This window comes from Lagenorhynchus albirostris, chromosome 15 (genome assembly GCF_949774975.1).
Source record: "Lagenorhynchus albirostris chromosome 15, mLagAlb1.1, whole genome shotgun sequence".
NCBI classification, from domain to species: Eukaryota; Metazoa; Chordata; class Mammalia; order Artiodactyla; family Delphinidae; genus Lagenorhynchus; species Lagenorhynchus albirostris.
In genome coordinates this window covers 18,558,290-18,579,990 of record NC_083109.1, presented here as the reverse complement: position 1 = coordinate 18,579,990, position 21,701 = coordinate 18,558,290, and the positions used below count along the sequence as shown (strand labels likewise).

At 43.0% G+C, this 21,701-nt stretch overlaps 1 protein-coding gene across 1 annotated transcript in view; it reads right to left on the bottom strand.

Moving 5' to 3' along the window:
* The window catches only part of CHD6 (chromodomain helicase DNA binding protein 6), a 211,562-nt gene that overhangs the window by 110,138 nt on the left and 79,723 nt on the right, over window positions 1–21,701 (bottom strand). Inside the window, exons 5-7 of the mRNA XM_060122500.1 lie at window positions 18,440–18,951; window positions 3,364–3,511; window positions 1,410–1,559 (exon numbers count right to left, since the gene is read on the bottom strand). Coding sequence (XP_059978483.1) covers window positions 1,410–1,559; window positions 3,364–3,511; window positions 18,440–18,951 — 810 coding nt within the window. The remainder of the gene's footprint in view (window positions 1–1,409; window positions 1,560–3,363; window positions 3,512–18,439; window positions 18,952–21,701) is intronic.

Below are 21,701 nucleotides of genomic sequence, written 5' to 3'. Positions count from 1 at the left end.
ATCATGAGCTCCAGTAGCCAGCCACACAGTGTCCAGGAGGAAGGACAGGTATCTGTGCTACTGCTGCACACGCAGAACATGAATCCTGCCAAGTCAGCAACAGCGACTCCATAACAAAAGACAGCCTGTGTCTCAGAACGTGCTGCCGGCAACGAGGCGCCTCCTACACGCACAGCCTGTTTCTTCTCTTGCTTCTGATTCCTCCTCCGTAAGCTCCCTGGCACAGACCTCCTCCTTCTCCACATTTACCCTCTGCCTTTCTAGCATCGGGGGTACCAGGACCTAATGCTATCCTTTTCCTGCCTGATACTGCTGCCAATGGAAATTCCTAAACTGCATATACGGGCATCCTGCTTCTCTGCTCGAACCCATCGATGCCTCCTGCCCCTCATTCAATCCACAGTATGAATGAAGGCCAAATACTTTAGCTGACAGCCAAAACCTGCATAACATGACTCTTCCTACCACTCCAGGCTTGTCTCCCACCACTCCTCAAATCAGACCCCACCACCTGGCCGAGCTCATCAAGCTGCCATACCACATCCTCTGGGACCATCAGGCTGTGACGCTGTGGTCCATGTCAGAAACGCCTCCCCTAAAACCCTGACCTCCCTCTCCTGTCCACTTTTCCTTCTGTGTAGCCACTGTAACCAGCAGCACAGACTTCTAAGACTGCACTTATCACAATATCAGCACAGCCATATGCCTCTTCTCCCAGATAAAACTCCCTGGAGGCAGGGACCATGCCTTGATACTCATCCTCGTATCCTAGGACCTGGCCCTGCAGTGGACTCTCAATACACATTTGTAATCCAACTCCCAACTGTAATTACCAGTTCATGTGATTCCATTCATGGAACAGCTATTTACTCTGTATCAGACTTTTACATTCTACTGGGAGAGACAAAGAAATAAAATGAAATCAGCAATCAGAACACAATTATAAGCTGTAATAAGAGCTATGAAAGAAACAAACAGGAGTGAAATAAACATTAGGATGAGGGGCAGGGATCTACTTTAAATGAAAGAGTCATGTAAAGCATACGGTAAAGAGCATTCCAGGCAAAAGGGACCCTACAGGCAAAGGCCAGTAGGTGGGGAAGAATTGCTAATTCATGGCATTAAAAGAGGCAAGTCTTTTAGCTGGAGAGTAATGAGAGAGATGGCGAAAAGCCATGTATCTGAAAAATGAATCTGGTGAATTAGGGCGAGTGTGATGACAGAGGGGCCTGCTAGGCACAGTGAGGAGTCTAAACTTTATTCTAAGTGCAACAGAAAGCCACCTGAAGGATAGAACCAGCAGTTAAGGTGATCTAACTTACGCATAAAAAAAGAGCCACAGTACAGCTCCATCAAGTAGTCAAAATGACTGTCCAGCCGAGGCCAGCAGCCCAATCTTAAGGCCGTACCTCCGCCTGCCAAGCCAGTGTAGAAGCTGAGAGGGCAGATGTCCGGCCGGCTCCAAGGACAGCGATGGTTTCCCCATCATCATCCACCACTTTGAAGTCCAGGTCCTCGTTGTATTTTCTGCGCTTCACTTGCCGTCCTGAGCGTCGTTTCTACAGGACAAACACACCCGCCAGAGAGACTATCTGTGAGTCAGAGGGAAAAGCTTGCACAAGGACACGCTCACCTACACTCACAGTCGAAGGAGACCTCTCTAACTTCGCAAAAAGAATCTTCCCTAAATATAACTCTTTTCAGGACTAAATTCACTCAAAATGGGACCCAGGTGAGGGAGGGGATTTAAATCACCAGGATCCAGTGAGAAGAAGGTGTAGCCTCAGAATCCAAGGAAACGTGTTTTATGCATCATTGCTTCCCCCACCCCGCTTTCTGGAATCGGTTTCTATTCCAGTAAAACAGGGATGGGAAGTAACTTCATCATCTTTGAGGTCCCTTCCAGCATAGCTGGAAGCTCAGGGTTTATGACAGTGATTTAATCGTCATTTTGGTTTTGATTTTTTTTTTTTTTTTTTGCCAAATTCACCATACTTACCATGTACTTCTAAACAACTAAATAATACCAATTTTATTAGGACTTATTTTGAGAATCTCCTAACACCCTTTGAAATGCAAGCAGACATCTTAAGTGAGACAAAATAAGATTCGTGACTCACCATGAAAGGACTCATCTATAATTAAGTAGCTTGTGACCTTTTAGAGAGAGAACATTCTACAACAAAGCAACCCAGTGGCTTTCCTCAAACAGAAAAACGCATGGTTCATCTCTACACACACATCATATCCAAGCAGTAGGAACCTTTCTGGGAACCATTCACCAGCTAGCTTACTCTTAGATACTTAAACCTTACAAGACAAAACGGAAAGCCAGACCTCACCCCACCTTATCATCTAAAAGATACCTCCTGGGGCTCTCTGTGTGTTCCCATCATTTCTTCACTGTGTCACCTCTATGACATTTAATTTTTCATGAGGGATTCCACATAAAAAGCTCTCCCCCCAATCCCACGTACAAATCACCATCCTAGAATCACTGAACCCCCTGCCAACTCCCATCAACCTGATGTACTTGCTGCTCTGCCTGTCAGGACACTTAAGAGCCACTAACCCAAGTTTACAGGCAGTGAAAGGGGGGTCTCTGATCTGACACTCCAGATACTATTACTTATTTACCACTACGACCTTAGGAGCTGACACCTTCCTACAACGAAGATCACCTAGGAATCTATGAGGGTCCAGATGATTCTTTAAGGAGCAGTAAGTGGGCCTTACCCTAAATGGCCCCCATGCAGTAGCACAGTCCAGATAAACTGCTGTGGATGTCAGAGGAAACAGCACTCTCAAATTTTAGAACTCACGTCCAAGAGAGGCAGCCTTAACTCAGACAGAAAATTCCTACCAATGTCCTGGGCACACTTTGACATGTTTTCAGAAATCTCACTTAGGTGGGCAACTCGTTTCCATGTTTCCTTACCATCTTGGCAAAATGAATCCATCCCTGGCTTTTCCAGCATCTGGGATTATGAAAGTGTCCTTGTGTAGACTGGCCCAGCACGCTGAGCCCTAAATGTATTACCTACACAGCAAAACAGGCCCTCTGAGCCTTACCTAGTTTGGATCACAACTTCACTTGCCACATTCACTCTTACTGCGGCCTAATATCATGCTACTTTGCAAGAAAGAAGCAAACACCACTAAAAAACTGGAAGATTATTAGTATAAGGACCAGGATGCTAAAGAAAAGCCTGTGGTCACCCACTAAAACACTGAAAGCCCAGCCCAGGTCTGTGTGCGAGAGATGCAGGCTGGAGACAGGGAGAGAGGACCAACAGGATCAGTGTCAGCAAGACGCCGCCCGGCAGCCGGAACGCCCACCAGGGCTTCCGGGCACAGCTGTACCTGGCTGTCTGCAGACTCAGTGGACTCCTCGGGACTCCGCAGGGATGGGTTCGGCAGGCCCTGATCCAGCTCTAAACTCTCCACTGTGGTTTCACTTTTCCTTTTTCCTTTCTTCTTTTTCTCCACTGGGGTTGGTCCTTGCTCCTTGCTACAAGGAGAAATTCAGAATTAAAACTGTGGGGCAGTTTTTAAAACTAAGATTTCTCATGTGATTACAGTTATGATAGCACATCCTGGAATTCCTGGGCCAGGATAGGCTTTAACGGAAAATCTACAAGAGTTTCTTCCCAGAAATTTGCCGAAATATGGGAAGAAACATCTACACAGGTTGATGCAAAATTCACTTTTTTTATACCCCCATCATGACTACTATAGATATGATTAATGTGATAAGAAATAAAATAATATGAACAACTCCAAAAAACCTCACTTTCTGTTTCACATAAATGTCTTCTCTAGGAAGTTTAATTGCTTCACAGATATTGAGAATCATCCACTTCCAATCTCCCTTTAAGTTACATGCGAAGATGTAACTTCAATCTCCCTAATCTGTCATCACCCTCTATTGAGAATGGTCTATGCGTACGAACTTGGAGTACTAGGAGCTCAAAACTGAAGACAACACTGCCCACCCCCTGAGGAGGTTGTAACGACAGAATTCCTACAGACCACCTAGAGCTATAGCCCAGTGCAGCAGATGGGTGCTTCCTGAGAGAGGTGGAAATGGGCAAAGTCCATCCACCCTGAAAGGCCCTACTAAGATGGCAACATCTCTAATAAGACTTTTCGGGCCCTGCTGGCTGATGAAATCCCTTTTCTACACTCCCAAGCACCTCAACTGCGCTTTGCATAAGGTATTCAAACTTTAATCTTTCACCAAAGTTAGTCATTACACGTGACACCAGGCTCAGAACCATAGAGGACCTGGGATCCTCTGCAGTGGCTCGATCAACGTTTGCTGAATGGATGAATATTTTACACTTCTCTGAGCTGTCCTATCAGACTCTAAGTTCCCAGAGGACAGAGTATGCACTTGATTAAGTTTTGTATTCCTCACAGTGAGCAGTCTTACACCTAAAACATACTAAGTATTCAATATTTACTGGATAGATAGATGGATTCATCAATGGATAGATACGATTATGTGTCATTGGGGAGATTTGGAAAAACACATTTGAGCAGAGATATACACGGAATTTTGATAGACAGAAAAACAGGAATAATAACAATTACAGCTAATTCGTATATAACACCTACTACATGCAGGCACCGTTCTCTAATCCTTTACATGGAGTATCTCCTTTACTCTTCACAACAACCTTGTAAGGCAGATAGTATTATCATCTTAATTTTATCAAGAGGCACAGTGAGTTAAGATTTCCAGGGTAACATGGCTAGTAAATGGTAGAGAAAGTATTTAAACCAGGCATGCTCGTAACCACCATGGCATTCTTGGGGAATGGAAGAGTGTTAAAGGCACATTTAGTAAAAGACAGCCTGTGTGGCTGGATGACAGGGCAAGTGAACAGAAGCACCAAGTGATGGAGCTGGAAAGAAACCAGGAGTACACGAGGATAGAGAGCTGAGACTCACCCTGTGGGAAAAGGGCATGATGGCAAGCCCGGGCAAGAGGGAATGAAGACCTAGGCGAGATATGCTCAATGAAAACTCATCGGTGAAAAGGATTTGAAAGATCCAGCAGAAGTAGTACCAGTAAGTCTTGGCAGAACGTGGAGAATGAGGAAGAGCCACGATTACTGGTATTTCCCATCAGGTGAGTTACTGGAAAGTGTGGGGGAAGACAGGGACACCACCGGCCTTGTTCAGAGAAGGGAGATCCAATGGGATGAACCCGTAGCGGGATAGCACCCAGCAACAATGGAGAGCACCCATCACATGAGTGCAGACCCAGCCCACCCTCGATTCCCTAGGCTGAAGACTGGCTTCCCTATCAGCAAAGTTCTTTATGAAAATTTTTTTGAGGAAATGAAACTCAAGGGATCCTGCCATTTTAGAGAACTGTACATTTTAACAAGAGACCTGTGCTCTCAAGCCAGGGGAAAAAGTACTTCTTATCAGTTTCAGGACAGGAGACTCAGGTAAAACAGTTTAAAAAGATGCCAAATTTTCACAGGAATATTTATCTCATGTTACATGGCTTCTCACTAAGAAAATTACATAGCAATTTATATTCTACAAAGCACTTACGTGCTTCTGTCTCATTGAACTGTTACAACCACGGTTCCGTGAGAGAGCCAGGGCAGATGAGCTTCATATTCCACATAAAGAAACAGGTTTAAAAGCAACAAAGGCCCCAAAGTTAGCAGCGGAGCAGAGGCCTGCGCTCAGCTCATGTGGCTCAGCCTGTCACTGTTTATACCATATCATGTTTCCTGGCTCCTTTTTTTTTTTTTTTAGCCCCAGGCTCCCTTTCAATAAATGCAAAAACTTCAAATCTCCTTTAATCTTATTTGAATTTCAAAATTATGACCAAAAGAATTGTTAACAAAACATTCCAGTGACCCAAATATACAGAAAAATTCATAAATCCATAGTTGGTTCTCTTAACAAAAGAAGGTTTGTGCTTAATTTTTTGGACACACGTTTAAAGACAGCTAATATACCGAAAGTCACCATAATGACCACGTGCTCAGAACCCCATTTAATATTCTGTAAAATCCTAAATCCTTCTCCCAACATCTGAAATCAATTTTATCTACCTACTAAATATAACTTCATATTGGAAAACTTTGTCTGTATATGTTTAATCTTCATTTTAAATATTTGTATATAGATGGGCTAGAAACATGCTTCATTGTGAAATATCCCACTGAAAACTAAACCAAGCTCAAGACACAATTAAGGAATAGAACCTCCTCAAAATATTTTCTTAAAGGAATTTATTTTTTTATTTTTATTTTTATTTTTTGGCTGTGTTGGGTCTTGGTTGTGGCATGCGGGATCTTTTGTTGCAGTGCACAGGCTCCTCTCTAGTTGTGGCCTGCAGGTTTTCTCTTCTCTACTTGTGGCACGCGGGCTCCAGTGCTTGGCTCTGAGGTTTATGGTGCGCGGGCTCAGTAGTTGTGGCACGTGGGCTTAGTTGCCCCACGGCCTGTGGGATCTTAGTTCCCTGACCAGGGATCAAACCTGCATCCCCTGCACTGGAAGGCACATTCTTTACCATTGGACCACCAGGGAAGTCACAGAACCTCCTCAAAATGTTAAACCTTACAACAAGGCTTGTATATATTTGCCTTCCATGCTTTCAGAAACAAATTAAATGATGAAAGTAAGGAGGAACTGTAGTCAGGCACCTCCAAAGTCCAGCCTGGAGCACCACGAGATTTCCTAGCCAGAAGCTGAGGGTGGGGTGGAGTGGAGGGAAACTTCTTAAATATATGTCAGTAAAACTGGAGAATGTCTGGAGACACCTGCTTACCTATCTGGGGGTAAACAAGAAGATACTCTACCTGGGATATCTTCCAAGTGATTTTCTGGAGGTTACCTTTGACAACAGAATCAATTTTAAGTTCAAAAAATTCTTGCTGGAGCTCTTCTGATAAAGACAAATATCAGGAAGAAAAGATTTCTTATAAGCCTATAAATGGGATTTGCAAATAGGACATCAAGAAAGTAGCACCTGAATTCATCCTCCAGGAAGACTAGGTGAAATATGTTTTTCCTGTCTTTGGAATGAGCTTTGAAAACGTTATACTTGAGTGTTATCAAATGAAGACATTTTAACCTCCACATTGCTATTTTAACCTCCACCTACAGATGCATTTGGTCCATGAATGTTTTGTTTGCTCCTCGAAGTTCTACGTTCTTCAAAAATAGTGGTCAAATAATATGTAACAAAACTGTGTAGGTATGTATGTATGTATGCACCCTTTGATCCAACAATTCCATCTATAGGAATATACTCTACAGATACACCTCCAACAATATGAAAATATACATGCACGTGGTTATTCAGCATTATCTGGTAATTTCAAAATAACAAAAAAGACTTAAATGTCCGAACATTAGTGCTGAATAAATGAGGATACATACAAAGAAGTACTATGTAGCTGTAAAAACAATTAAGAAAGAATTCTGTAAACTAATATGGAATGATTTCTAAGGTACATTGTTAAGTGAAAAAAGCAACGCACAAAATAGTATAGTAATATGCTACTTTTTGTGAAAGAATAAAGAGGAAGTAAGAAAACTTGCATATATCTACTTACTTTACAGAAAGAACCAAAAAACAATGATTATCCACAAGGGATAAGTGGAGGGAATGGGGTGGAAGGAGTGACATTTCTCTATCTTTTTATATAAAATCTGACTTTTGGAAGCATGTTACATATCAAAAAATTTAAAACTGAAAGATGAAAACAAGCTGAAATAAATGAATCTAAGTATTTCAAGTGAATAACATAACCACACGGAACAGATGGAAAAAAAATCTCATAAATTTATAAACACAATATTTGACTATATACTTTTAGCTTTGGGGAGAAGTAGGGAGAACAGCAAACATATCCTGAACTCTCTCTGGTAGGTGTATAGGTGAAGCAATTCTGACACTATTTTAGTTGTGGTATAGGATTAAACAAATGAGTAAATGTGTTGGTGTTAGGAGCTGCGGTTCTCACCCAAGAAGTGGGAGGACATGAATATGAAATGGTGTAAGGCAAGGAAGATATTGTGGGATGAATCTAACCTGGAGGCCTCAGTGTAATCACATGTTTTCTAAAATAAGTATCTGTATGAACACATGCATATAAATGGGTACATATGCATTATGAATATATTGTGTGCACGTAGGTGTGTACATATGTGCGTGAACGTATATGTCCATGTGTATGTCTTGTGTATTTTTCCCCTAGCTTTGACAACTGAAAGAGCTGAAAAGCAAAGATGCTCCAAAAGCAATGTGCACACGTAGCACTCAGATTGTGGTTTCTAATACCAAAGCTCCTCACAAAAATGGCTGATTCCAAGACAGGGGAGTTATAAGATCAGCCTGAAACATCTTGTTTTGTCAGAGAGTAAAGGGAGTGCTCAACAAAATTAAGGCAGCACGTCAAAAAGGCACACACAGGAGTCAGCTTAAAGAGCTCACAGTCACAACTGGGGCCATTTGAGCACCAAAGTAATCAAGGTCAGTAATGAATTATAAGCCATTGAAAACAACAGGAATCCATTCCAATGACAGATAGACAGATAAATAATGAATAAATGAGGGAGAAAGGGAAGCTCTTGCTTTCAGAATACAAACAGTAAATGGAGAGGAATCGGTGGAGTTGGAAAATCATTTTGTAACCACTGTCGTAAAGATATGTACAGTCCAGAATCATCGAGGAATGCTAAATCTGGGGGGAGAACAATTTGAAGAGGAACAGGATATTTGCATGATCTTACAGTGTCTTTCCACAGATTGCGTATTAGTTGTACATAAACAAAAGCAGTAACTAGACAAATGGTTACACATAAGAAAATGGTCTTACTCCTAGGAAAGATATACTCGAGTATTTAGGGATAAAAAGGCATGATATTTGCAACTCACTCTCAAATGGTGGAGGAAAAAAACATATAAATATATATAAATATAAATTATTCTGATATATATCTATTCCACGGCTGAGGTGGATACTGTTCGCTCAGCATCTTTTTGCTAATAATCAGTACTGATCCCCCAAACCACGACAGTGAACAGAAGGTCAGGATGGGCTATGGTATCCTAGTTCTTTTACCACAGTGATGGACACATGACCCAGAGAGGCGAACCTGGGACTCTTTCCCTTAAAAAAAAAAAAAAAAAAGATTAATTTTTGGTAGAAGTGGGCAGGAAAATGAATCTCTTTCCTCCTAGGGTACAAGGCTGTTAAGCTATGAGCCCACAGTTACAGGCAGGCACAGTACGACCTTGAGAAGGAAAGCAGTTGTCAAGGATGGAGCTGACACTCAAAGAGATGCAGAAAGGCGGGAGACAAAGATCTCTGTGGAATCCTCAATGGTATAGCCCCTGGTTCTGATTCCTTAAAACCACTGAACTCACTTGTTATTATTTTTTCTTTATGTCACTTGTAACCAAGAGAGTTGTAAATAATACAAAGGCCGAATAATCCCACCATTTACTGGCACTTGAGGCTGGATCGAAGCAGTGTAATTTTTATAATCCTCGTTTTTCCAGCTTTCAGAGTTAGAACAAACTAACTTAGAGGACGGAAAAAAATGGCAGACAAGATTTTAGAGGCTCAAAGTCCCTTTTTCAGTAACAAAACCCAAATTGATTTTATAATGAAACATATATCCATATATCCGCTTTAAAGAAGCACCTATCAAGTATTTATGATATGCAAGAAATTTCCAACATATAAACTATACCATTCATGCAGGACAACTGTTGGGAATAACCAATTAACAGTTTATTAGTAGGCCTCGGCTCCAAAGCCCTCTCACCCTGTCTTCTACACAACTTCATTAGCCAAGATTTTATACATCTTTACTTTCCGCAGTTGCATTAGGAAAATAAATACCTTTTTTGCCTTCCATATACGGAACTGTACTATTAAATCACTAGACAGACAGACTTCCTCAACTTTCCTCCTAGCTCTATCCCCAGTTCCCAACCTCCAGCTTTCTTTGCTAGAACTGAGAGTTAGAAACGGAGTGCTGGATCTGAGTATGAGCAGGAAAGTCTGGGCATGTGTCACAACACTGTACGAGACTCATCGCTATGAGTCTTTTATTACTTTGCCCCCATGGATTCCAGCTATTGAAAAAATTTAATCTACCAAACCAAGTGCATTATTTCAAAATGACTCACCTTCCTATTTTAAAATTAAATCTTATAAAATGTCCATCGAAGTCTTAGCAGGAAACAATCAGTTACTGCCACAGTGAGTTGCCTTTACCCCCAAATTCAGGATGACTGAAAACAGCTCAGAATGCCAATTACTGCCTCCGCAGATGTGCACACACCTGGGGAGTCCAGCCCGGGATCCACTGCCCCACTCGAGGAACAACTCTCCAGAAAAGCTCCCGACCCAGGCCTTGCCACGGGCTCTGATCCTCTTCCCAGAAGTACAGCACTGAAAACGTGGACATTACCCCGGAGAGCTCAGTTGCACACTTAATCCAACTTTTACTTAATGCCCATATTCGTCCAGCCTATACAGAGAGAGCTGAGTTCCGCACAGGTTTTTTAAGATATTGGTTAAGAGGCTTCCCTGGTAGTCCAGTGGGTAAGATGCCGCACTCTCAATGCAGAGGGCCCTGATTCGATCCCTGGTCGGGGACTAAGAGTTTGTGTGCTGCAACTAAGAAGTCCGCATGCTGCCACTAAAAGATCCCGCATGCTGCAACAAAGATCCCGTGTGCTGCAATGAAGATCCCGTGTGCTGCAACTAAGACCCGGCACAGCCAAAATAAATAAATAAATAATTTTAAAAATAGATACTGGTTAAAAGAAAAACACATACCCAAAACAAATGGTTTGGGTGCAGATATAGTCATCTGTAGACAAAATGTGAACCATATCCCCTTGTCCTCAATCCCTTTAATCATATCATTCGCACCATCAAAACAAAGATTATACAAGTCTGTGACATTATCATAGTAAAAAATGAAACAAAAACATTACATATAAGATGAAAAAAGCAGAGTTTTAACAGATAATCTTATTAAAAGTGATTAAAAGCAAATGAAAATAATTTTTTTTAATGTAGAAGGGCTTCAAACGAAACATACAATCACCAAATCCCACTTTCCAGGGAGATTTGCTTTTGACTGATACCTCTCTAACTCCAAATATGTTCATGCCTCTAGTTCTTTATTTATCAACACTAAGCAATAGCTACTCACATCCTGATACAAAAGTTGATGAATTTAGACCTCATATTATCTCCCCTATTACTCAAGTTTTTTTATGAGTTCTTTTAGTTTAGGCTACCGTGCTTTAAATTTGTATTAGTCCTTTCTTGTTTTCTGACTGTTCCTTTTTCGTGATAGCCCATTCCTGTTTGCAGACAAGACATCATCTTGAATCTGAGGATACTAACTTAAAATCTTTACAAGTCCTTTTCCTTGAATTGCTTCTTCTGAGGACAGTTGTCCTGGTCATTCCTCTTTTTCCTGCTTCTTTGCTGCTTTTCCTCTATGGTCTCGGGATCTTTGGTGGACTATTCCTATTTAAGATGAATGAGGTTGATAATGCAGGTGGCGGATGAGGCTCTCTGCTGCTGAGTAAGTCACTTTCTCCAACAAGACTCAACCCTGAATGGGAGGCCTGGCCTGGGACTCTGCACACACAGGTGGCTGCCCCTTTCTCCCCCTTTTAGGGGTATGGGCAGGGAAAGGCAGAGAAGCCTGGGCTCCTGTGCCCCCTTGTTCTGGATGTCAGTCTCCACTTGGAGCCTAGACCCCCTTCCAGAGCAGACTGCTCAATATCTTTAGAGTAACTGTCTGACTTCAGCCTGGAGCTGAATAATCATGCAGCTACTCTGCCGACAGTCCCTTGATCAGCCACCTCCAGTTCTGGCCCTTCTCCAGGGCTGCCAGGGCCATTGTGAGGAGGAAGCACTTCTACCTCTGCTACAGACATAGCTCCTGCATGTGCTCTCAGCTGGGACTCCCTCCACAGTATTCACCCATCAGTATGATACTATGGGCCTCCCTCATCCAGAAATTCGTAACATCTCTTATCTTCGAAGAATTTATTCCCTTCTGTTCTTCCTGTCATTTCATTAAAGATCTGACGAAGAAGGGAAAATAAATGCATGCTCGGCCTACCATTTTAAAACTGGAAATCCCACAAAGAACATTTACTTAAATACCATTTTGCTTTAAGTCTTTTCTCATCTATTAATTCCTTTAATAACTAGCTCAATACTCACCTCTTTTAAGGGACTCCCTAGACCAGAACTGAAAGACTCTATTTTTTGTTTTTTTTTTTCTCTTGGCCGCACCAGGTGGCTTGTGGGAGCTCAGTTCCCTGATCAGGGCTAGAACCCAGGCCACGGCAGTGAAAGTCCAGAATCCTAACCACTAAGCCACCAGGGAACTCCCTAAATACTCTTAATCCTCTAAATCCTTTCAGCTAATTCTATATACAGTTATACTAGGTTCTTTCCTTTGTTTATATTTTTCCCTGTTTTTGGAACACTTGAAAGGCTGTTTCTCTAACTTGAGAAAGTTCCCCAATGACAAGGCTCATAGATGATACCCCTGTGATACCTTCCTTCCTCCACTATCCCATTCCCAACAAAAGTACTTATAAACAAAACAAGGCACACAGGAGGCAATAAATACATACTAGATAAATAAATGAGAAGGTATTCATCAAGCATTTTTGTTTAAGTAACTGTTTCCTTACAGCCTGAGTAAAGGTCTACTATACACCAGATCCTAATTCAGAAAGCCCTGGGAATTACAGAGTAAGCACTCCAGGAGCTCTCAGAAAAACAGGAACGGTGACTTAGTCCAAAGCTTTAGAGGTGGGTCTCTGACATTATCATTTAGATTTCTTCCCTACTTAACATAACGCCCAGTGGGTTCCAAGCAGAGGGTCTCTACTCAGAACTCACTCATGTCTTTATATTTGTCTTCTTTCTTCTAATAAATGATCAGAATACAAAAAGTCTCCCAACAGAAAGAAACTTGTCAACGGACACTCTTGGGCCTCCATAAAGATCTGCACGCTGAACAAAGACAGGTGATTGACCTTCGAACAGTGAGGCACAGATCAACTGGTTGAATTTTATTACCCTTCCTGCAACACAGTTATCAGCTGACTCACCGCTCAAACAGTGATATAATCAGGTTTGGAGCTTACCTTTCTAGAAGCAACCATCAAAGACAAAAATCAGAAAAGGTAAAACTTTCCTACCAGGATGTTATCAAACCTACCGAATTTGAGAGGAAGATCTGCTCTGGGTTGACAAACCCAAACAAATGGGGGTAAAAAGCTGAGGCACAGAAGCTGGGGCTAATGAGACCATTCATTTCTTTTCATCGTTTTAGTTTTTTCATTCCTAGCAGATGCTAGCTAGCCCTCCACTTGGGCCAGCACACTGATTCACTTCTTGACTTTGAGAGAGAACATAAACCATTCTGACGTGTGGAAATTCCAAAACTTATGCTCTGCCCTCAACCAACAACGTGGACACCAACACTCAAGACCCTGACTTACAAAGGCAACCTCCAGCGCAGTCAGAGCGCCTGGCTCCCGGTTTGAGGGCAACCCAAAGGGCCACTGACCTACCTCCTGACGCCCTCATGCACACTGGAATGGCCCATCTTTCCTGCTCACCAAGCCGTGCTTTAATGCCATGAAGCTGACTTTTACTAAAGGCCATTTCAAAAAAGAAATATGAAATTCATAGTCACATAGAAGCATTTGATGTAAAAACACTGTTGAGGACAGTATCCACTACGTCACATAATGTTCTCAACTGGTAAAAATTTGACTTCCCTGAGGAACTGGCCCAGTACTTTTCTAATCTCAAAGCATTTTCCCAAAGCCTTTATCAACATTACCTGACCTCGCAAACCTGAGGCCTGCCTTCCTCTCTGAGCCCCTCGCTGCAGCTATGCGGGCCGTGGGTGTCCACGTATGTACAGGTCTGCGTATGTGTTTGTAGGTGTACGTGTATTTGTGTATATCTTCTTATGCCAGCGGCCCCATCCTCTTCGGGAAAAGGTACTATAATTAAAAAAGAGTAAAAGCAAATAAACTATACTTGTGAATTTTAAATTTCAGAGTCAGGGAAGTGACAGAGAGCCTAACTTGGCTTCCTGGAGGAGTCTTCTTGCTTTTTATGTAATAAAGGAGTGAACTAGGCTCATACTCCAAGATAGTTTGGAGGGAAAGGCAGAAAGGGTAGTTTTTTTTTTAACATCTTTATTGGAGTATAATTGCCTTACAATGGTGTGTTAGTTTCTGCTTTATAACAAAGTAAATCAGCTATACATATACATATATATCCCCATAAGAGAGGGTAGTTTTTGTTTTTGTTTTTTTAAAGGCTTCTCCAGTATACTTGAGTGTTTTTATCCGCTAAGCAGTAAGTAGATATTCGTCACTACTAATATCATCCTTGAAGGAACATCCGCTAGACTCTGTCATCTGTTTAGGAGGGGAACTGTGTTCAATCATCTATCTGCTGCCTCAAATGCAAAGAGAAACAGCATAGGAAAAAGCTGGGGCCATCTTAGTCCTTGAGAGGATCCTACGGAGTGTGCAAACCAAAATCCTGTAGAAGAGGGGCCGTTTCCTACAAATGAAAAACCAATTTCTCTGACACTGTTATCCATTCCTGACCTTCCCTAGCAAAGTGAAAAGAGGCGCAAAGCTGTGGAGAAAAAAGTGGGTTTTACAGGCAGGTGAGCCTAGAGCCAAATCCTGACAGCGCTGCTCATTAGCTTGGTGCCTTGGACAAGCTACCTTGAAGTTTTCATTTCTAAAATTATAAAATTTATAAGAATAAAATACTTCATTATAACCACCTACTGTTATTTAACAATGGGATCTTATATGGATCTCATTTTCAGGGAGAAGAGCTCTATCCATTTGTTCTAAGAAAACGAATTATATATATAAAATATTTTAAAATAATATATAAACCACACACACACACACACACACACTCACACACCCCTTCTATGTGTCCAACAACCAACAAACCTCTCTGCTAACCAACTCCAGGGACATAAAAGACACAAACCATGGTGGTCCTGACCTCAGGCACTTCACTTCTGTTGAGGAGACAGGTCATACATACAAGAAAATACTGGTTTATGACTGAGAGACAGCCTATTGCAGAGGTTAGTGTATAAGACTGGGAATCAGGAGGTCTGCGTTAATGACATACCCTTGCAAACAAGTCACTTCTTTGTGGGTCTGTTTCCCTGGCTGCATGCAGCAGGGCTGGACCAGATCTCTTTTATTCTTCAAGGCCTAAAAGTCTTTGATTTGTGATACAAGTGAGGCCCCAAGGGCTGTGGAAATTCAGAGGGGACATGCTAGCACAGGGTGTGGGAGCTCTGTGGAGGAACTGGGTGGGACTTGCACTCAGAGGTGAAGAACGGGAAGGGCTTGGGAGTCTGAGAGGAGGACAAAGGGCATCACATGCTGGAGAAGAGCGATCCAGAGAAGGGGGAGCCAAGTACCTCATTTAAGGCCTGAGGAGATGCACCTAGCCGGCCAGGTCTGCTGCCAGAGACCAGGAGGCAGGGAGAGGTCAGACCCCAAAGGGTTTGGATAACAGAGAAAAGAAGGAGTCTGGATTTTGTCCTGGAGGCAGTAGGAACAATCAGAAGTGTCTAAGCAGGTGTAATTGTTAGAGGGAATTCCATCTCCCTGCCCTCCATGTTTTCATGCTTCCCTACTCCCAAGGAGGGAACAATACCGGACACATATTTTCGGCCCTTAGAATTCCTCTCACTTCCCTGACCTTCTCTCACTGGGGACCTACGGGACTGGTGAGACTTGGGAAAAGGAATGAAGCACCCAGGGCCCAGGGTCCTCCCTCTGCTTCAGGGACATGCCTGCAGTTCTGGTGGATAAACTCAACTGAGTGAGTAACAGGAAGCCCGATTCTGGCCACAAGCCAGTGCAAGTCCTTCAATCTGGTCCATCAGTAATAAAGCTGATAGCTCCTATCTCCATCTCTGCTGACTATTTCCCAGCTGATCTGGAAAGCAGAGAGGGAAGAGGGGGTTTGACTGACCACCACTACCAGCTACAAACATAAGTAAGATAACAGCAGGGCCTCAGAAAGATTAGCCAGGTGGCAGCTGGCAAGATGGACTGAAGCAGGAAAAGACCAGAAGCCCTTAAATCAGCTGTGAAGCTCCTGCAATAATCCAAGCACCCAGCGAATCATCCGTAACCACGGAGTGTCATCCAGGGGCTAAGCAATAAAGGCTCAGATCAAAACATGCACTTAAGCCAATCTGCAAGAGAGTAAACCAAAGAGCACAAAAAATAAGACTTAATTACCAACATATTTTTTATCAACTAATGTCCTTTCAGAACTAGAACTGCTTTTGCTGCCTAGTGGGATCATAAATTAAAGGAGCCAAAGCAATTTTATAAATATATAAAAGACAAGAAAGGCTCATCAGTCCAGAACCCTATCTGGGCTACATGGAAGAATTCCACGATGTTAACAGGTCAGTCTTACACAGCCCCCAAATCAAGGAAGGTTGAGAGCCTCGTGAAACTTGTCCACATTCCCAAAGAGATAACCAGCCCTATCTGTTAGCATCCTCTCTGAGTGTTTCTCCTGGATTTCTAAACCTCAAGAGGTTCTGCTGTCTTCTAAGTTGGCAGACTCAGAAGCACTTCTCCAACACACTTATATTTTATACAACCTAACTAGATCAAAATCATTTCCCCTAATATTGCTATGCATACATTTGACATCCAACCTTGGTTTGTGAAATGCCTCCTCCTCATTGCCCCCAAATGGAATCTACGGCAATGTCTGTATACCCGTCACCTTGTTTCATATCCCACACAAAGTAAATACGAATTCCTTTAAGAAGAAGTTGATAAAATTGTAAGCACCAGAGACCAGTGGCTAAAGTGAGCCCTGATACCTATGACTTTCTACCAAACTCCTTATTAGAGCTGTCAGACCCTCCTCTAACGGCCCTAATTCTAAAACACCATCCTTGAGGATTCTTCTTTGTTTCCTGTAATAACCAAAGTCAGTCACTCCATTAGCTCATGTCTGAATCTCCTTCTTCACACATGCTGCCACACTGAAGAACCTCTTCAGCTTCTCCAAAATAATTTGGAAAGTTTTTGGCAGAAGAAAGAAACTCCACTCCACCCACATCAGACATCAGTGTGTGCGCACAAGGTTCACCCGGAAACAGGGCCCATACGTTGCTCGTTAGTCAGACTCCTGATTTTACCTACTTCTTTTGACCTTCCGGTGAGGTTATTTTATGTCCATTCACTGTGAACTACATTCCTGGGATCCCACCCAAGCCTCTATGATAAACAAAAGGTAAAATCCCCTGCCAGGCAGAAGGGAGTGAATATTATAAGGCGGTTTTAACTTGGATTAGAAAATTATCCATCTGGTCCCAACAAACTGTCCTTCTGAAAATGAACCGAACCATAAAATAATTTCTGAGTAGCAGCACACGCCACCTAAAATGCTTTCTCTCTTTAAAATGTACTTCCTTTATGCCTGTACAGGTCTGATGGCCCCATTACTTTATATTCTGTTAGCAATTGCATCAACCCCTGCATCTTTGTGGGTGCTCCTGGTCTATACTCTGCCTCTGCACTTACATTTTAGAAACTTAAATTCCTTAAATTCCCCTTAAATATATAGAGGTTACATATTTTTTATTTTTTACGTCCACAAAAAGTTTAAACATTCTCCACCAAGAATTTAAAAAGAGATGAAACGAAGAACATTACATTTGTATACAGATGACAAATATTTAACTCCCCGAATAAAGTGTACGGTTGGATCCTGATAGGATCTACAGCCAGGGCCCCCGACATCACCCCGGCAGCCAATCTGTCCCCATGCCCTCTGCTCTCTCTACAGGTCACTACGGTCTGTCTCCTCTGGTCTCAGTGACTCACCGTTTCCTGAGCACCTGCTGACATGTCAGGCACCATGTTAGATACCGAATGAGAGAAACAGACCAGGCATGGGCCTGCACTAGAGAGCTCGCAGCCCAGGGGAGCCAGGCAGCCCTTTTCTGCCTGGAACTCTGCGCACATCCACGGCTCTCCCAGACCCCAGCACTGTGCGCCCTCCTGATAGCTGCTCCCCTCCAGCCTACACTGCAGCCGTTCCCCAAATCGCTGCCCTCCCTGTATCACACCTGTGACACCCCTTCCCTGACACCCTGTGTGTGCTAACATACTTCACTTCTCCTTAATCCAAAGGGAATGGCAAGAAATTGCAGGCACGGTATTAATTAAGGAGGTGAGAAGGTGGTTTACTTTGGCTGAAAGTGGGGAAGTCATGTCCAGGGGGGCTGGAGTAAGGCCAAGGCCAGCCTCTCTGTGGAGGCAGAGCCCGGGGCTCGGGACGGGAAGAAAGGGACGCACCTGGCCTTCTTGGACTTCGTCCTGGCTGCAGAGTCAGGGCCGCTCCTCCTCTCTTTGGCCTCCTTGGGGCCCGAGGCCTCCCGGGGCTTCCGCACCTTCTTGGCCCCGTCCTTCTGCTTGGGCTCCTTGGCCTTCCTGGGCTCCTTGGCCTTCCTGGGCTCCTTTGGCTCTCTAGGTTCACGCTTCCTCTTTGGCTTGGGCTCCCTGTCCTTGCTTCCCTTTGCTGCCCCTTCTTGCTCTCCTGGATCCTTTTTCTTCCGTTTCTTCTTCACGCCAGTGCCGCCTCCTCCACTGTCCTCCGTCCCGTTATGGGATGTCGTTTTCCTGGGGAAAAGGGTCTCAGCATCCTCTTCAGCAGTGTGCAGGTCCTTCTGGGGCAGACAGGGACGGGCAACATCTTCAGTTTTGTCCTCCTGATCAGTGCTGTGGTCAAACGGGGAGGGGGATTTGTAGTCAAAATTGACGGAGGCATCAGACATTGGGGAGTGATTCAGAACTTTTAAATTTGACAACTGCAAAAGAGAGAGAGACAAGCATATTACTCTTCCACTGCAAGCTTCACACAAATAGTGGTATTAACTTTGAATGCACGGACTTGTTCAACATCTCCTGAGTGCCTGCGATGTGGTAGTTCCTCCCGTGCTAGGTCATGGGCACAGAGTGGCAAACAGGACACACATTATGTTTGCTTTAGCCCTTGTGGAGCAAGGCCCTTGTGGACTAAGTTGTTAGTAATATTATGTAGGTAATTTGTATGTAAAAACCTGAAGGATTTCCATGTTACGTGCAGAAATCTGAAACACCTTTTTAAGCTCCATTTCTAGAACTGGCAACAACAGTCTCCCACAAAATACCTTTAGATTCTGCTAGCAGACACGAATCCTAGGCACACTGTTCTGACCCCGAGTGGCATTTATGCTGATATACAAGTTACTGTTCAAATGTATTCATGAATAAAGGTGATGTCACCAGGGTGATAAGGATGTGGGGTCAACCTCAACGTGTTGCTTTATTTCCCCAAATCTCTGCTCTCACATATCATCAAGCAGCATTAACATTCACCTGGTTTGACTGTCAATGAGAACATCTGGATCATTCAAAACTATACGTTTTATTTTTAACTAGAAATAGTGTTCTTCTGTATGATCATCTGTCACCAGACTCAGCAGCAGATAACCTCTGACCACTTGCAAAAACCAACTAACGTACAGGAGGATGCTTTACTGTGATACATGCCTTTAGAAAGGAAGTGTCATAGGTGCTGAAGGCAACGCTAAAAGAACATTTCCCAGCTGTTCTGGAGCACCACCAAATAAAAGTGAAGCCTCCTAACATGACAACATGGAAACAGCCCTTTGGAAGCAGAAGGTATTATCTCATGTGTTCAGGCCTGGTGTCACAAAGTACATTTGTCATTTCATAACAAGGCTAGGGTTGCCAATAATCTGATAATAATGTGGGTGCTAGTTTCAGGGAACAAAGAAATAACTTAGGGAGAGACAAGCAGGCTTTCCAGGAAGATGGTTACAATCATCTTTGGATGATGGCTTAGGACCAGCCCCATTTGTGAGTAGCTTGCTCTCTTACCAAGGGGCCTGGCCTGTGCTGAAGGGCACAGACACTTGCCAGATGGTGTGGTTTCTCTCTGGCATTCTGGTTACCAATCTCTGCTCAGACTTCCTGGCCCACCCTGGAACTGACGGGGAGTGCAAAACTCAGCTGCGTATTTCCCTGCTGTTCTTCCCAGTTCCCTTTCATAGTCTGATACTCCCAAACATAACACTGAGAATCCCAGGAGAAAACGATGAAAGAAAAGGAGGATCCTTTTGGATTTTTTATCATAAATAAAGTCCAGTGTCATAAACAGCCTAAATCCAGAGGGAACTGGTCATTCTGACAGGACTCACTACTTGGGCGGTGGTGGGGGGGAACAAAAGGGAAAACAATTCAGTTTGACTCCCTCATTGCTGATTCAGTGCTTAAGGCTTAGGAAAAAGAGGAACTAAGTAAACTTAAAAGAAATTTAAATCAATAAAATACAAGAAGATGGTTTAGATCGTAAATTTTATAATTATGTATTTTCTACCACAATAAAAAGACAAAAAAAGAAGGGAGGAAGGGAGCTAGGGAGGGAGCAAGGAAGGAAGAGAGAGAGAGAGAGAGAGAGAGAGAGAAAGGAAGGAAGGAAGGAAGGAAGGAAGGAAGAAGGAAAGAAAGAAAAAAAGAAAGAAAGGAAGAAAGGAAGAAAAAGAAAGAGAAAGAAAGAGAAAAAAAGAAAAGACAGCAAGAAACTCAACAGTACTGTAACAGGTACCCGGTTAAAGCTGGGATCCTATGACCGCATAACCATCCCTGGGATATTACTTAATTATGTGCCAGGGACACTTGGCCCTCAAGGAATAAGTTTTTGCTTATAATGCAAGGGTGGACACACTAAAAAAGCAAGAGACACAGGTTTGTTTATTTAAAAGGCTTTAAAAGACAATACACTGAAGACCTAATTCGATCAAGGCAGCACTCTGTAGGTCAAAGTGAGACTCTCTCCTCAACTCATACCTCATGTCAAGGTCTCTCTTTTTGGGGCTCTCCAAAAAGCTAAGCAGGTATCTCAGGCAGGCGTGGTGGTAACTGGATATTCAATCATTAGGCAATAACAGTAACAGCAGCTAGCAGCTACTGGACAGACATCAAATGGATATGCTCAGAATTGTGCAAAGCATGTTTCATGACATCTCTAATCTTTTCAACAATCCTACAAACTTAGCATCATGCTGCCTATTTTGTATATGGAGAAATGAATGATTATTGATGCTAAGTGATGTGCCCAAGGCCATACAACTAGTGAGCCGAGAAGCCTGGATCTGAATCCTCTGGCTAAATGCTTGTTTCGTTGAGTATTTCACGACATGTCAGGGAACCAGGCCACCAGGCCAGCATGATGACATTTGGTTAGAAACGTTAAATGTGATGGTGTGCACAACCGCTTTAGGAAAAGGTCAGGTAGTTCTTTATAAAACTAAACACATACCTACCTGATGTCCCAGCAATTCTATTCCCAGGAATCCTAGAGAGTTGTCTAGTCCACTTCTCATTTTACAGATAAGATAATCTGTTTAGAGATTTAGAGGTTTAGAGAGAGAAAGCAATTTGTCAAGATGTATTCCTAGGAAGTTGGTAGAGCTGGGACAAGACGTGAGGCACAATCAGCCCGTGTTAAAAAGGAGGAAGTGTGGGCTTCCCTGGTGGCGCAGTGGTTGAGAAT